The 15,719-nt window shown below is 31.1% G+C and overlaps 1 protein-coding gene across 15 annotated transcripts in view; it reads left to right on the top strand.

The window, feature by feature from the left end:
• The window catches only part of heph (polypyrimidine tract-binding protein 1 heph), a 174,313-nt gene that overhangs the window by 139,132 nt on the left and 19,462 nt on the right, over window positions 1–15,719 (top strand). For 13 of the 15 annotated variants that reach the window (XM_035095795.1, XM_035095751.1, XM_035095707.1 and 10 more), the window contains 2 exons: window positions 5,892–6,080; window positions 12,434–12,553. In XM_035095795.1, coding sequence (XP_034951686.1) covers window positions 5,892–6,080; window positions 12,434–12,553 — 309 coding nt within the window. The remainder of the gene's footprint in view (window positions 1–5,891; window positions 6,081–12,433; window positions 12,554–15,719) is intronic. The other 2 variants (XM_035095785.1, XM_035095741.1) reach the window with 1 other exon arrangement.

Raw genomic sequence — 15,719 nt, 5'->3', positions numbered from 1 at the left:
AAAAAGGAAATATTGAGAGAAAGAAAGAAAAAAAAAGAGAGAACTACCAATGAGAATCGAAGCCGGAAAAGCTCGTCGTAAATTTCAGATGACCCTTTGCTCGAACAGTCCAAAGAGAGCTTCTATGCATATATATGAATAAAAAGTATGTACAGAGTACTCACTCGTGAAATATTTTGTTCAGCATTGAGTCCACGTCAAAGTTATGGCAACTAAGTAAGAGGCTTTTCATTACAGCTATTTTTCTCTTGAATTCTATTCATTTATTTTATTATTATTGGTGAAATAATCACTCCAACGTCATCCAGATATACTGACTAATACATATGATTATATTTTTTGAATCAAATATTATATTACACTCAGCTAATAAGTATTTATTTTTATAATGTTGTAGGTATTTAAATTAATCGCTTGAATTAATTAGATTTTTCCAAATTAAATAATTTAATATTAAACATAATGTACTTTGCTAAAAGCTTAGAGGTGATAATTGATTACAAGGTGTGAAAAAGTCACCTTACTTTTGTTCTTTCTTAAAAAGCTACACAAATTAAAAATAAATTTTAATAACTTAATTAAAATGGAACTTACAAATGAATCTCTTATTTTCATCGATTATTAAAAGAAAAGAAAATATAAAAAATAAAACAATATGAGCTAAAAAGAAATTAACTAAAACATTAAAAAAAAATTCCACGAGTGTTATTTTCTTTGATACATATCACTTAAATAAAAGCATTTGTTTTTATAACACTAAGTAAAATCGTGGCTAACTTTTTTCATTCGCGAACGATGAATAAAAGAAAAAAGAATTATATCGTTAATCAATAAATTCTTTCTTTGTATATTTATCGCATTCTATGTAAATTTAATACTGAAAATGGAAGTAGTTTTTATGAGGTAGCAATTACTTCAACCTATTTTTACGAAAAGTTACTTCATTATTTTATTTATTGTTGTTTATACATTACTTTTCAATAGAAACTCATTTTTTTCTTGCATTTTTAAAAAGCGAGCTTTTAAAACATCTCCTATTTCATTTGTAAGTTCAATTATTTAATTAACTATTTATTTTTTTCAAAAAAATAAAAAGAATATTTTTTAAAGATTTATTTGATTGATATATTTTTTCTTCAAATATTTTTTATAAATCGATGATATTTCAACTTGAATAAAAGTAAAAAGGGTAAAAAAGAAAACAAAAAAACTCCATTTTCATATCAAATCTCAATAGAGCCTACAATAGAAATTTCGTCAATTTTTTCATGTCCGAATTAAATCTTTGATGCTTGTTTTTGATCAAAACCCCGTATCGAAACAGTAAAAAATTTGAGTGCTTCAATTTTCACGAATAGCTCAGTAAAATTGAGAAGTAGGCACAGAAGAGGAGAACAGAATAAATGAATATATTGATAGCAGCATTAATAATAATGGTATAAGTTATTGAGCTTGCAAAGCTTTTTAGACAAAGGCCTGGTAGTGTAGAGTAAACAGTGTGGAATTTCATCGCGTACAACCTCGGCAGTGTTTTCCAAACGAACCTATTCTACACAACTAATCCGCTTTTCTCTGTGCTCGTATTAATTTTGCCACAAAAGTGGGGTTGGTGTGCGGAGAACGCACGATTGACGACTATAACTCTATCTGTAGCCTACTCTGTAGATTCTGTGAAATTTTCAGCAAATGAACCAACGCAAAAGAGAAGAGAGTAGGAGTGAGTAAAATGCCGGAGGCATATAATAGGCTCACACGTTTGGATTTCAATCACTGAATAATCTGACATACCAACTCCATCGATTTCTATCTACATATTTTCACATTTCTTCACTTCCTATTATCATTTTTTTACATTCCTCTAATAAATAATAATCGAAGGCATCTTGCGCACATCTATTATAAGTTCCATGAACAGCGCAGGTGCACGCTTTACACTCTGAACGAGCCTATAACCCATAAATAGTGATTATCCTCTATGCAAGACGTCATATTATCGTGATGTATCTTCATAGAAGGCTACAGTTCACTCTACCCTCGTAAGCTTTATGATAAGAGAAGAGAAGAAAAGCACGCCAGGACTTATAAGGACTATTAAAACTATAATATTTCTTTGATTTAGTTCTTGACTTCTTTTAACAAGCCGTGGCTGCTTCAACCCGTTTTCTTATGTACCTAAAGGCGACCTACGACCAACCCCCATTACCCAGTTGACTTCAAAGATACTTTCAGCTGAGGAAAAAGCCGTTTCGCATCTCTTATAGCTCGGGTAAATTACATTCATACTAGTATTATATCCGTTCTACGACTCCTCGGCACTTCTATAAACGTGAATATGGTCCGACGACGTCTCTTAAATCAAAGATGCGTCAGTTCACCTTATTTAACTTCTTACCATCTCATATATCATTTCTTCACCATAAACAAACTCCTTTATATCATTTATTATTATCATTATACTTTATAATTGTTTAAGAATGCTTTGTTTCGTGAAAATATTACACATTATCAGATATAATCTTCTTTATTTTACAAGTTTTTTCCAAGTACGTGCGTTGGTTTAGCTCTGAAATGGGTTTGAATTGAGAATAAGTTTGCATTTGTTGCCGTAATGAAGAATTATAGTGTTTAAATGCCGGAGTTTATCAATTAAATACCAATTAACTGGTTTTACATCATTGTAGATTTTTTTCCATTAAGTGATGATTTTAAACTATTAATCATAGCTAGGTCTTTTAATAAAAAAAAAACAATTATTATTAAAATAATTTTGTATTAGATTTTATAAACTAGATAAAAAAGTTTTAAATGTATAATGTAAATTACATTTTCAAGGATTGATTTCATAAATACCTTTATATATATATATATATATATATATATATATATATATATATTATTCGTTATAATTAATTAATAGCATATCCGAAGAAATTCTTAAATATTGTCCGCATACAAAACCGTATTTTATCAGTATAAATGCATGTAAGTATTTAAAATGGTCAATAATCGATAGAGAATGCGCGAGTTTGTGGAGATTGAAATTTTTCCGAGAGTATTTGGTGCGATGTGAAAGAATTGTAAAAACGAACGGTGACGTATGTGAAAATCGAAATACGGTGTTAGGAAGAAAGATATTAAAAATTCTTGCTGGTATAAAAGTCAAGCTTCAAAGCAGACCAGTATGACCAGCAGCCATGATTCTCGCATATTTAAAAATTTTTCTCATGCTACATCAATTCATAGGAGTTGGTGAACCAGTTCAACAACCGTGTGTAATTCTTCAGTGATTTATTTGAGATATTTCTGACTAGAGTATACGAATGAAATCTGACAAATAAATTTGTTCGTAGTTGAAATGATTCAAACAATTTTATAGATATTTACAATAAATTATACCAAGCATTGTAATAAATGAATCATTTTAAAGAGTTAAAAGTATTGAAAAATGAAAGTTTATATTTTTTATTGGTTAAAAATTAAATTTTGCAGAACTATCAGACTTATAACTATGTATTTTTTTCCAATATCAAACAACCATTATTGATTAATAATAAAAGTGATTTAGCTCATATTTTCGGGTGTTTGACCACGTATTTATTACTCATAGCCATCTAATTGACGTGTTTTCAATATTTTTCAACATAAAGAGATAAAGTTATATCATACTTTTTTTTAATATTTAAAATAAAAATTACTTTTGATGGATCTAAAAAATGCATGATCTAATTGCTCCAGAGCTATAATAAATGTATTCAAATCAATAGATATCACATATTGAACTTATTATACCAAATAGTAAAAGAAAATATTTTATTCCGTAGATGTAATTTTTTTTTTAATTAAAAAATGTAATTATTTGTATAATCCGATATTGGTTTAGGCCACAATATATTTCAATTGGTCAATTCAAATCTTGATCTATCATTTCATTTTTCTATCTATCTAAAAAATAATTAAAAACGATAAAAGAACCTTTTTGATGAAAAAATATGTCTATATTACTTTAATGCCGTCAAAAGAGAAGCGTGGGAGGAATGAAAGTAGAACGTGTCACTGTACTTTCTACTTATCTGAAAACAAATTATTCAATTATGAAACATTTTTTTTTATTAAAAAATAAATTAGATTTTAAAATTAAGTCAAAGTAAGGAATAAAATTTTCTTAGTAAATGAAAAAAAATATTTATTTGATGAAAAAACAAAAATTCAAAAATAATCTGTTAAATGATAACCTAAAATTGTAATTGAAAAAGTTTTATTATCAATCATTTAATTGAGCATCCTTCCATCAAAGCAAGTGATAGTATGATCTCCTCATTCATTATGAAAACTTTAGTCATGGAAATTCAGATAGATTCGTACAACAATAAGTCATTAACCTGATCAACATCGGTGCGATAATTGTCCCAGCAGCAGAATCATAATTACTTGATACAAGATACTTTTAGGATAAACATGTGCAGAATCTAAAGACTGTGGTCAAGCAAACACAATTCCAGTTCTCTGTGCGTCATTAAGGGTGGAAACACGTTAACAGCGTTCATCTAGTGGTTCGTCCTTGCCACGACATTATTCACGAAATGCTTCTCTGTTCATCGTGTGGACGTGCGATTCTCCCTCTGTCGTCTCTGGTGATCTGGGATGAAGCGGATACAATTTTGCCACAACTGGCTTAACCCGATTTCGTCCTACAAACCGCCACCATCGTTGTCGTTCCTATTCTGAACAATTCTCCATTTCCTGATTAATACATGTCCTTCAGTCATTATGTAATCATCGTAAAAAATATTCCTCTATCTAGCTATATATATATATATTTATCTCAAGATATCAAATAACGATAACTATTATATGGTTTAACTTTTTCCCGATAAAATGATTAATATTTGACTACTAAAAAGCCATGAATTATGGTCGAATAGTTTTCTGGATTATTAAACAAGTGAATGAAATAGCACACATAGCGAGTGAGCAGACGAAATTCAATTTAGGTCGCAATGTTACGACTGCAGGTCAAGACGGAAATGGAAACGGACGAGAGAAGACGAAGGACGGGATGGCAAACGAGTGCCTGTAGAAATTAGAAAATTATTCAGATTAATTAAGGAATGATAAAGTCTAGTAAAGCATAACATAAAAAAATTTTATTCGAACATGTATATTTTATTCATTTTAAATTATAAAACTTGTTTAGTTTCTTGAATAAAAAAATTTTATCTTTTTTGAAAATAAAAATATACTGTTAAAATGTTTTCATATGAAGATTATGCTTTTCTTTTTTATTTTTTACATTTTTATTAGAATTAATTTCAATAAAGCTCGGTAGATTTTTACTTAGTATTCATCAACTGATAACTATATTAGATAACTTGCAATTTTAATAAATAAAAAATTTCTATCAATTACTACAAGCTAAAAATTATAAAATATTAAGTGAAAATTTAATTAGAATTGTTTTTAATTTTGAAAAATGAATTGATAACTCAATTCTACATTGGTTAATAATTATTTTTATATTGTAAAAATAATAGGCTTTCAATAATCTTGTGTTTTATTTTAGATAGCTGTTTTATGCTGTACTTGGAAGTTTAACTGTTAATTAAGTCATAAACTAACCCAAACACCTGATAACAATAAACTGACTCATTCTTTCCTGACAACTCTTACTATAAATTTACAACATTAAAATTTTTAACTTCCCAATAAATTCTCCAAAGAAAGGTTTTTTCACACACTAAATCTTTTTCAGGCCCATATGTCGAAAATTGTATTAACGTTTATTTGTTTCTAATGTAGTGAATAATCGTAGTATGTTTTATTAATTTTATTGATATTTCTAAATAAAATGAATAGTAATACGTTAAACTAATAGTTGAATATTTTATTTACAGGCATTCTTAGAAATGGCTGATGAAAATGCAGCAACGACGATGGTTGGTTATTATGCATCAAGCGGAGCAGCATTGAGAGGACGTGCTGTCTATGTTCAATTCAGTAATCATCGGGAACTCAAGACTGACCAGGCTCACAGCAACGCGGTCAGTAGTCCCACCACAAACATCATCGCCAATACGCCCAACGTCAGTACCATCTACCGTTTATTTTTTTCGACCAAGAAGTGCAATTGACTGCATTCAACAACACCAATAGTCGTATTTAGAGTGGTTAGATAAATAATAGATAAAAAAGAATTTCACACAAAAGAAAAAGTCTCTGTTGATAATGATAATTCGATTAATTGATCATCATCAGTGATTCTTTCTGGGTATTTTCTGTTTCTTCACTTTCCAACTTTGTGTCTTTCCCCTTCGGCCAGTTTAAGTTGACATTTTCCCTTGCGATCACCTACGTCAAGTCAATCGACACAACTTAGATCCAAACTCCATTATAAAATTAGTGCAATAATAATTTATGAATGAGCCCCAACGGTCCTTGAAATTATTTTGGCACAGTTGTGAATTTCTCATAGAGAATCACGGTCTATAGAAAAGCTAGATGTTGATACTGAAGTGGTAAATATCGATAGTTGTGAAGGGCGTTGGTTGATATGGGTTGGTCTAGACTTGGACAATTAAGGAATTAAGTTAATTTACAAGTCAGTAATTGAGAATAATGCTTTCGTGTTAGAAACATATATAGGCAGTATCGTATACTAGATCAGCAACGTAGTATAGCAGTAAGTGTGAAGCAAAAAGCCTCCTAGATGCATGCATGTGTAGATAAAGAGAAGAGCGTAACAAGTTGGCTATTCTTGGACACAATATCTAAAGTACTGCTCTTCTAATAAAGACACTTTGGTGATTTCAGTTCACTACTTTTTACCTTTGTACAAGTACAGGAAATTAGACACTTTACTTCTCACTTTCCTCTTACTATCACCTACGTTTTTTGCCTTTGCGTTTTTTTTTTATTTCTTCGACTTTTCCAACTATTGCGTTACCTTGATCATTAATCCAGGATTCTATTACTTGAATTCACGTTTTTATTCTATAAATGGACTTTTTAAAAGTAACAAAAATAAAATTAAGATAGTTATTGAAGCGTTATAAAGATAAGATGTAGCATAAAAAGAAGAAGAGAATAAGAGTACTAGAGAACTAGGGTCTCATCTGTGTTGGAAAATTCTCATAGAAGCGCTCTCTTGCCAAAACCTTTTTTCAATTCTTTAATACCAGGGTTTTTTAGAAAAGAAGAAAACGTCCGAAAAGACTTAAAGGTTGTGTGCTTCCACTTTACTGTGCTGTTCCACTTTCTCACATTCTCATCTCCAGTCACACTTGTTCAATTCTCTTCACTTTATAACCCTCTTGCAGTAGCAGTTATATCTCGTACACATTCTACTTGTGTTTAGGTAGTAGTGTAGGTGGAAGGATAGGTAGTAAGCATACAAACACCCGTCACTCGTGTAATTTATCCATTGTTCTAGCGTCTTTACTGGACGCATATCTTGGTATAATTTCATACTTCTCTTTTAGGTGAACATCACTTTTAACAGTTGCCTATCTTATGTCATGGTTGTTATAAGACAAGATTTTTCTAAAAAATATCCATCTTGTATTCTGGTCAAATGAAAGGCAAAACAATTTTTTCAGTTTGAAATTGGTCTAGAATAATGAGGCATTTAAATTGCGCAACAATTGCTGCAGGGATCTAAGAAAGAGAATAATTACCACGAAAATAAATGTGCATCATATTTAATTTTCCTTTTACTCCTTTGTAAGATAGTTCAACAAGATTGTATAGCCAAGAGTTTGATAATCCAGTAGAATCTTAAGAAAATTAATGTCTTATTATTTCATTGGGAACAATGACAGACGGCCAAGTTTAAGAAAAAGATTATATATAGACTGACGACTTCCGCAATTATTATCACAACGATCGTTCTTCTAGAACGATCTTACTATTCATTCGTTTCTTCCTGTCATTGGTAGTCCTACTACACAGTAGGACGAAAGCGGAGCGTCTTCAGGATCATTTTCCTGAACCACAACAATGGCCATCTTCTGCCTTAGCTTCTCTCTTCACTTGGGCCAGAGGGTTGAGGCAACCTCATTGCAAGCCTGGGTCTTAACGGCTTGCATATTTCACACCCCCGATGTAGATGTACGGCCAACAATGGCACATTGTTATTCGGTCTAGTCGCGGCGACGAGTGAGAGAGAGAAAGACAAGCAATGAGAAGAGAAACCGTTGGCCAACAACCAGGCAAGGGGTTCAAAAGGAAAGGTGAAGGAGCCGCCGAGCGAAGAGGGTGGTTACACCGCCAAGATGGCGTAATATTTTTAATGGAGGGTGTCCTAGGTGATCTACGACGGCGCATTGTTTCCCCGAGACGCCTCATATATTATTTTCTCGCTCCTTCACCTTACCACCACCCAACATAACCTTTTTATCCTTTTTTTATCTACTTGTCTTGTATTTTGCCTTCAACATTTCATCAGTTCGTTTTTGACTAAAACATGTCAAATTATCACAAATTTATTATCTCTTGTTTTGCTGGCACTATAAGGCTCTTAAAATTTATATTTATACGCTATACATCTTCTTCTCTGCTGTTGAGTAATATTCGTAGAAGGGTGAAAAGCTCAGGGCAAATTTCGCCCTGATGACCCAAAACTCTAATCCGATAACGAAAACTCAACTCATCAGTGCTCGAGTACTCGTTAGCTCCAAGATAAATTTATGCAATTGCTCATCGTGCTTCAGCCTCCACCCCTCCTTCTCATCAATTTTTGTCTTCGATATTTTTATTTCATGCCTACAACTTTTATTTTATCTTCCTCCAATGTACCTTCTCCTGACGGCATTCAATTAATATTTATTACATCGTTAATATAATATTATCGTTGTGTTTGTGTTGACCTGTGTATTCTGCTTTTGGGTAGATGTGGTTACTAAAATTATTATTTCAAAGGGTGAAGCTCTATCACTTTAAGCCCTTGGTAGTTTGTAGAAAATGTATATTACCAACATACAAATTTATCTATATGTTGCTACAAGATGCCATCAAAGTATGATGTACGTTGTATATCACGTTCAACATGTATACAAAAGACATTATTTACTTTGGTAGCTCCACATATTTATATGAAGTTCAGAAATATTTTCAAGTTTATTCTACTGGATATATAAATATCATTCAACTATCTTGTCAAACTATTTATAAACACAGCAGATAGTGAATAAATAATTCAGAGGATTCGTTTTCCTATTCTATCTTAACATTTGTTCTTAACCTGAAAGTTAAATCTCGGTAGAAAAAATAATAATGGATACGGGTGTTGTGAATTTACAATAATAAAAAAGTTTAAGCGGTTTTCATAACTATCGGTACTCATTGAACGATAAAATCTACTGGTACTCAAACGAAGCGAGAAGAGTTTTAACCCAAGTACTTCGATTAACGATCCTCGAGATGGAAGAATACAAAGTAGGCTATTTAACCTCCCCTATTATTTTAAATAATTTGCCATTTTATTTTCATAAATTGATAGTTAAGTGGATTTTATAATCAATCAATCAACATAGACTCTTGAAAATTATATTTATAGAAGTTCTTGATGAACTATTTATTGACAACTCGGTAAAATGTGAGATTATATTCACCCTAATTCATTGAGAGGTTTTATATTTGATTAAATTGTGAGTCCAGTATTTTCTTTAGTTATTTGAAGAATGGGATACCAATAGATAGCAAAGCTTTGTGTAAATTTATTTAAGAAATTTTTTATAGCTTGTTTTCATCTTTTTTTTTCTAAAAAGAAAAACGACTCCAAAGTAAAGTAAATATGCACATCAGTATTTTTCGTTCTTTTTTAAATTCATGATCTTCAGAGAATTAAAAATGAAAAATTATAAAAAAAATACATTATTAAATTCAAAGAAAGAGCTAAAAGTATTTAATACTGAATTTTCATTTTTATAAAATTTTACACCAATTGATTTTGCTTGTATTTTACATATCAATTTATTGCTGATACCATATTCTTATATCAATGACGTTATTTTATGTGAAGCCATTCAACACAGCTAACTATTTAAAAAATTTATTCTGATTGGTTTTTTTATTAACATCAACTTTAATTTAGCATTCTAAAACTTATTTAGAAAAACTTTCATTATTTTATAAAAAACTTTCCGTTTCTATAGAAATTATCCAAAACATTAAAAAATTTTCATCTAAAATATACTGGGAACAACTTTTTAGTCACTTGACAAAAACATCCACCAGAAAGTCAAAAAATCAATTGTTTTTTATTCCCATCAATAATTCATTCATGTGAAGTGTTTGAGAAATTCACTGAATGAGATATAAGATAAAAAGCTGAATAACGTATTATGAGAGTACAATAGCTACTTATGTAGAGGCAACATAAGAGGGTGGGAAGTTTATAGAGGAATTTGCAGAAGGGCCGAATCTGGGAAGTGTTGTCATGAAAAAGGGATTATGCGTAAAAAGAAACCTAGGTAGTGTCTAAGTGTACGGTAGTTGGTATTTTGTGTGTAGTAAGGGAGCCGTTAAAAGCTCACTGCTTGATGCGGAAATCGCGGACCATAATGGTCCACACTGGTGTATAACAATCGCGTTGCCTGGAGCAGACCATCAAAAGCTTCGCGGAATGTTGATGACTAGAGCAGAGCAAAACGGCTAGTGACTACATATATATATATATATGTTATAGACTGATATGGTCCAAAGGGTTATAGAGAAGAGTTTCAACAAGCTAACATAGCTTCTGTTACCTTTAGCATCAGCGTACCCAGAGAAATGAAAAAGAATGATAGTTGCTTTTACTAAAGAGTGGTTAATGCTTTTTACCTGTCGACTTGTGAATGTTTTTGTAGACGCATAAAGCCCTTTTACGCACATATGAATGGCCATCTCTATACATATATATTATGTGTACAAAAGAAAGAACGATGAGTTAACTAAATTAGAATATAAATTGAGAAAGTCTAAACGAAATCACTTTTAAATGCACGCTCTAAACCTCTTTTTTCATCCGTCACATCACGCTTCACATATATCGGTAATTTAATTTTTAATCGCTGCTTCGTTTGCATAAATATTTCAATTTTAAAAAATTTTTCAATTTAATTTCGTTTTATATTTTATTAGTATTCACTTTTAAAATTACTAGAAAAAAAATTAAAAATTATTCATTTATTTCCCTTACTATTTGTTTTTTAGCTTTATTATTATTTACTCTGCTGTGTTTTAAGTAAAGAAATATTAAATTAAGTTCTTCTTTAGTATTTGAATATTTGATGAAAGTGATTTAAACAAAAACATCAATTCAATTGGGTGCGAACCAATTTATTTTTTTTTTTGGACTCAAGAGATTTTATTCTACAAAATTATAATAAAAAGTACTATAGAATTCGATATTATCTCTTAAAAATACTGTCCTTAAGAATTTTTTACGATTATTTTTGAGATAGTTCTAGAGACTCAAAGTAAAAGCATCACTTTTGTCTTTGAACTTCAATAACTTTTAGAAAAATAATTGTATCGAACAGTTGAAAAAAAAATTCTAAAGCTTGAAAATTTCTTATGGTCATTTATAATCATTTTTAAAATTAGCTAAATTAAAATATGATTATTTAAATTGATCTCTCATCTGAAAGATGATAAAATAAATTTGAAATTAAAGTTTGTCTAGGGTAGAGTGAAATAATGAAAAGTATTAAATTTTTTTCTTCTAAGAAAACGTTTCTAAGCTATTGCATAAAAGTGTTGTAAAAATCCAAGCTTATATACGTTAGATTTTATTTAAAAGTTTGAAAATACATCAGTGACCTCGCATCACAGACTCGAGGTCATAAAAGTCCCACGATCCCGGAACGAGAAATTACCTTTCCTCGGCACTACTTTATCTATCTTTCTTTGTGTAAAGGATATGAAAGAAGAGAAATTGAAAAGTAAAAAAAAAAAGAAGTGTCAATTCATTAACAACTTTCATAAAAAGTATGAAAGGATTTAAATAAAATTTAACACGATGGTGAATGCAACTGACATTTATACATCTACATACACACCTGAGCATGTAATTATCACAGTGACAATATTGATATAATTTATTGATGCTAAAAACATACGTGTGCATGGTCTCATACCACAGATTGACATCATTTGTAGCTTATACGTTACTTTATGAAAACATTTATAGAAATGTATCTATTAATTACATTACTAAAAGTAGCTATAATAATGATAATTAAAGGGAAATTTAACGTTTGAAATTAATTAATTAAACTATATTTAGTATCGTTGGAAAATTTGAGAGCATAAATCTAATAATGAGAAAGCCATGCATTAATATTATTGCAAAAATGTATGTGCACATAAAACAAAAATATGTATACCCATTAATAGCGTGTGCTACTTGTATACTTAATGATATGATTAACATGATATTTTTTTTATTCAACAGAACTCAAACACGCAAGTGGCATTACAAGCAGCGGGTGAAACACAAGGAGGACCAAACACTGTATTAAGAGTTATCATAGAGCACATGATTTATCCTATTACGTTGGACGTACTTCATCAGGTAATGAAGTCATTTTGATAATACTTTAGTGGCTAATCAAAACAATTGGTTTAATAATGACGAGAGCGGTAAATTAGCAGTTTAAACATGACACCATTTGTCTACACTAGCTACACCTCAGTTAAATGAATAGCCAACACAATTTGTAGACTCTGAAAATGGTGGTTGTTCCCGGTAGCAACGGGTAGGATAAGTATATAGTGTGGGTCGTCATTAGGGACGTCGAACGAAGCCCGCAACGGCCGGAATATCCTCTTGGGAGGTCAACATGAGGATCGCGAATAGGGAAGAGATGACGGGGGAGTGTTTCCTGTTTGAGTTGAGTGGTCCATGCATTTTTAAACACTCTACCCCTTTTCCCCGGTGCTCCTGTTTCCTTCATCTTCCTCTCCTCCAGTGCACCACCACAACCAGTTTGATATTACGTACACCAAACTCACTGCTTCGCTAGGGTAAACCACGCGCTAAAAGATCTTCTTAATGTTGAGGGAATATTGCAGATATTAGATATTACCCCATTAGATTTTACATCAGTCTGATGTACCACTAGAGGAAAAAAGAATAAAACAAGAGTCTCCTGAGATCAAGGATGATCCTACATTAATAGCAACATCGAAAGTCCCTCTGTCGAGGACACTTTTCTCTACACAGTCTTTTTTCTCAGCCGGATAATCAGGATTAGCTAAGACATGACAAAATGTTTCTGTCTTATAGTCTTGCTGAGTTTCCACTGATTATCCACCCTCCATTTGCAGCATGTCACTTTGAGTAATGCATCAGATACCCAAATGATAAATAAGTAACTGAAGAGTAGAAACCACTAGTCTGACCACAAAGCTACTCGCACTACTAAGAGGCCTGACTAGTGTACAACATGTGCTACTAGATGACAGAACCTGCCGGTCCACAGCTGTGGTCGCTAATATCGGCGGCAATTTCTAATCCCACTTAAACTTGTCCTGCACTAGCTTGCGACTGAATAGTACCATACAAGCCTTTCTCGACTGTTCCTATAATATGTAGACTGTAGGGAGAAATAACTTTGCTATGCAGCTATTGTACTAACGTTAAATAATCCCACACCCTCATATATGACAAACAGTTTCTTCTTAGTAAAAGTCTACTTTGGCGAACAAGAGCAGGGAAAATTTATCATTCATCGGTTGCTTTTTATTGTTAGTTGTTATGAGAGAAAAATTATTTTGCTATTTCTGATCCATGGGGTGTAAAGTGAATAGGGGTTGTATCTATGTCATACTTATCAAAAGATCAACACATTATTATGTCACGGTTCAATGAATTTATGACAAAAAATAAAAGTAATAAATAATAATAAATATATTATCAAGATGAATAGATAATTATTATAATTATTTAATCATAATCATTAATATGTTTAATATTGAATGTTTTAATAAAGTTTTTTGTTTTTGTTTCATTTAAATTTTGATATTAAGATTTTCAAAAGTATTTTTAATAATAGTAGCATAAATTTTTTTGATCAATTTTGAATGTAATGTTTCAGTAGCATGTCTGAATATAAAGAATTTAACTTTAGTGATAGTATAAAAATAGTTTGAATGATTCAAACATTTTTATGGTCTGTTTGCATCTATTTTTCTATCACAACACAATTGTGTAGTAGATTCTCTTCATTTTAAAATGAAAACATAGTAGATAATACGCCAAAAACAAGTCAAGAAAGATATATTCAAACGATAAGATAAGTTTTCAAAGCTATAGAGATAATTCATTGTTATACAAGAAACTAAAAGTAAAAAAAAATAGTTTTTTTTCAGTGCTTCGATATCTGGTGCTATAATAATTTTTTGATAGAAAAGTACTGCACTGTTGTTGTAGAATTGAATACCAAAGAATGATTCCATTTGATTATGATAGTAAAATTTAACAGTCTAAACTTTGGTACTTGGATTAAATAAAAAAAAATCAACCAGAGTTATGATCTCTCTTAAGTCAATCAAAAATCTGCACAAAATCCATGAAGTCGAAAAAATATAACTCACAAACTTTCAAAATATGTTTTCCAATGACTATAAAAATATACTTTTCAAAGTTTGTGAGTTGGAACCTGATATATTTTACACCGAGCCATATGATAGACTATGATCTCCACAATAAATGCAGATTTGTCTCAAACTATCTAACTATTTTTTTTAATGCTGATTCATAAATCATAAAAAATCAATTGAAAATAATTTCGAAACAATTATTTCTCTGCTTATTCTACAGCAGTTTTAAAAGTGAAAAATTTGCTCTATTATGAATAAAGTACTTGTGAATTTTTCTTTCTTCCATTTATCTTAGACCACAACTTCTACCGTCTTTCCTGGTTACTCTCTTATTTGCTTTTCGAATCTCCGATATCCAACTTTTACGATCACTTCGCGCTTCGTTGCGCACTTGGTGTGCTCGAAAAAGCCTGAATGAGAGGGCTTCTTTTCGACAACTCAAGCAAGTAAGGTGCTGAGGCGAAGCCCCGATCAGGGTTTTCACTCTCCAAACTTGACAATAACTAACAAACTCACCATAAAAAGCTAAAAGTAAGTTTTACTGTTTTCCCTTATTCTGAAATTTAGAAATGGAAAGAAATGTTTTGTTTTTGTTTCTTCAAAGGGTCCAAACTCTGTCGACATTTTGCTGACGTTTGAGAGAAATATGAACATTGCTATATGATGGTTTCTAACATTTATAAGAAAGTTATGAGTAGAACAGGTAAACTGACAGGTTGTCCCTGTGGTATAAATGTTAGTGAAGGAAACAAGAAAAAGACGTTTGTGGAATACCACCTGGGACACACTAAATCTCGTCTCATTAGAAAAGAAAGACACATATTTTCCCTTTATTTCACCTCTTCTAAAAATATATTTTCATGCAATCATCTTTAAGTAGGGACAACACGAACACGACACATTGATCGATAGCACATAGTCTAGGGTGCTCGTCTCTCAATTTACGACAAGACATTACTTGTGGTAATCGTTATTGCCGCAGATACTACCCTTAGCACCATTCCACAATTATATCGATCTCTCTTAAAGTTCGACTCATCTCTTGGATTATTCTCCAAGATTCTTTTTCTCTTTATTGTTCTTCAGTTTTAATTATTTATACCCTTTTGTTCTTACTCTTTCTCTATTGCCCCTTT

The sequence above is a fragment of the Chelonus insularis genome, unplaced genomic scaffold, assembly GCF_013357705.1.
Source record: "Chelonus insularis isolate UGA/USDA-ARS -01 unplaced genomic scaffold, ASM1335770v1 contig_116_pilon, whole genome shotgun sequence".
NCBI classification, from domain to species: Eukaryota; Metazoa; Arthropoda; class Insecta; order Hymenoptera; family Braconidae; genus Chelonus; species Chelonus insularis.
Note: the sequence above shows the minus strand (reverse complement) of the source record. Positions and strands in the feature narration are given on the sequence as shown.